Source organism: Arachis hypogaea, chromosome 14 (assembly GCF_003086295.3).
Source record: "Arachis hypogaea cultivar Tifrunner chromosome 14, arahy.Tifrunner.gnm2.J5K5, whole genome shotgun sequence".
NCBI lineage: Eukaryota > Viridiplantae > Streptophyta > Magnoliopsida > Fabales > Fabaceae > Arachis > Arachis hypogaea.
In genome coordinates, this window is record NC_092049.1 from 123,486,730 (window position 1) to 123,488,440 (window position 1,711).

At 49.6% G+C, this 1,711-nt stretch overlaps 1 protein-coding gene across 1 annotated transcript; it reads right to left on the reverse strand.

Annotated features, from left to right (window-relative positions):
• Nucleotides 1-844: 844 nt before the first annotated feature.
• LOC140178705 (uncharacterized) lies at nt 845-1,300 on the reverse strand. Its single transcript, XM_072215934.1, has one exon. It carries the CDS (start codon nt 1,298-1,300, stop codon nt 845-847), a length of 456 nt encoding a protein of 151 aa, XP_072072035.1.
• Between the last annotated feature and the right edge of the window lie 411 nt (nt 1,301-1,711).

Below are 1,711 nucleotides of genomic sequence, written 5' to 3' on the forward strand. Positions count from 1 at the left end.
CGACCCGAGCTCGTCGGCCCAGAGTCCTTTGGCTTCGTCGAGCCATTTTTTGAGTCCTTTGACTATTATCTTGTTTGCGGACTCCACCTGTCCGTTTGTCTGGGGATGTTCTACTAAGCTGAAACGTTGGGATATGTGCAGCCATTCCAGGAATTCTCTGAACTTTTTATCGGTGAATTGGGTTCCGTTGTCCGAGATTACGATCTCGGGGATCCTGAATCGTGTTATGATATGTTTCCAGAAGAACTTTTGGCATTGGGTTGCCGTGATGGATTCCAAGGGCTTGGCCTCGATCCATTTGGTGTAGTAGTCTATGCCGATGATGAGATACCAGAGTTATCCGGGTGCCATGGGAAATGGGCCTACAAGGTCGATGCTCCATGTTTCGAATGGCCGATCTGCCGTTATGGAGTTGAGCTGGTGTGGGTGGCTTGGTGGAAGTCGGCATGTATTTGGCATTTGTTGCAGTTCTTTACCAGCTGCATTGAGTCCTTGATAACCGAGGGCCAGAAGTATCCGTCCCGGATAACTTTATGGGCTAGGGTTTTACCTCCGATGTGATGGCCGCAGCAGTCTTCATAGATTTCACGGAGTATGTACTCCGTGTCCCCGGACTCGACGCACTTGAGTAGGGACTGCGAGAATCTTCGTTTGTATAGTTGTCTTATTACGACTGTGTAATTGGCGGCTTCTCTTTTTATCCGATTTGCTTCTTTAGAGTCCTCGAGTAGCACCCCATTGAGGAGGTATTGTAGGATCGGGAAGGTCCATAATTCCTGGTTGGAGACGGGTAGGACAGCGTCGGCTGCGGCTGATACAGACGGTGTCCTGATGACTTTCTGGATTAGCGACCGGTTACCTTGTCCCGGCTTGGTGCTGGCCAGTTTCGAGAGGAGGTTTGTCTAGCATTTCGTTTCATGGGGACGTGCTGTATGGTTACACGTATGAATTCTTCCTTTAGCTTGTTTACTTTGGTGAGGTACTGTTGGAGCAAGGGGTCTCGTGTTTGGTAGTCTCCGTTAACTTGGGAGCTGACTACCTGTGAGTCGCTGCATACCTCCAAGATTTTTGCCCCGATCTCCCTGGCTAGAGTTAAGCCGGCCAATAGAGCCTCGTATTCTGTTTGGTTGTTTGAGATCGGAAACTCGTACCTGACAGATTGTTCGATTACAATCCCGTTTTGGCTTTCGAGTATCACTCCAGCTCCTCCGGAGGTGGTGTTTGATGAGTCATCTACGTGTAGCTTCCTAGTTTCGAGGGTGGGATTTCCTGGCGTCATCTCGGCGATGAAATCTGCCATGGCCTGTGCTTTGATTGCATTCCGGGATTCGAATTTTATTTGGAATTGGGACAGTTCGATGGACCAGGTGAGCATCCTCCCCGCTAGGTTGGGCTTTTGTAGGACTTCCCTGACTGCTTGGTCGGTTCAGACCATAATGGAGTGGGCTTGAAAATATTGTTGGAGACGTCGGGAGGCCGTGAAAAGTGCGAATGCTAGTTTCTCGAGGCATGAGTAGCGTGATTCTGTGTCTTGTAGGACTTCGCTTACGAAGTAGATGGGCTGCTGGGTTTTGTTCTCGTCTTCTTGGATAAGTGCTGCTGCGAGTGCTTCTTCCGTTATGGATAGGTATAAGTAGAGGTTCTCTCCTGTCTAGGGTTTGGTGAGGACCGGAGGTTCCGCTAGGGCTTTCTTAAAATACTGGAATGCCTC

Bases quoted from the DNA above. Each gene is read 5' to 3' on its own strand.
- LOC140178705 (XM_072215934.1), bottom strand. From the start codon at position 1,300: ATGGCAGATTTCATCGCCGAGATGACGCCAGGAAATCCCACCCTCGAA.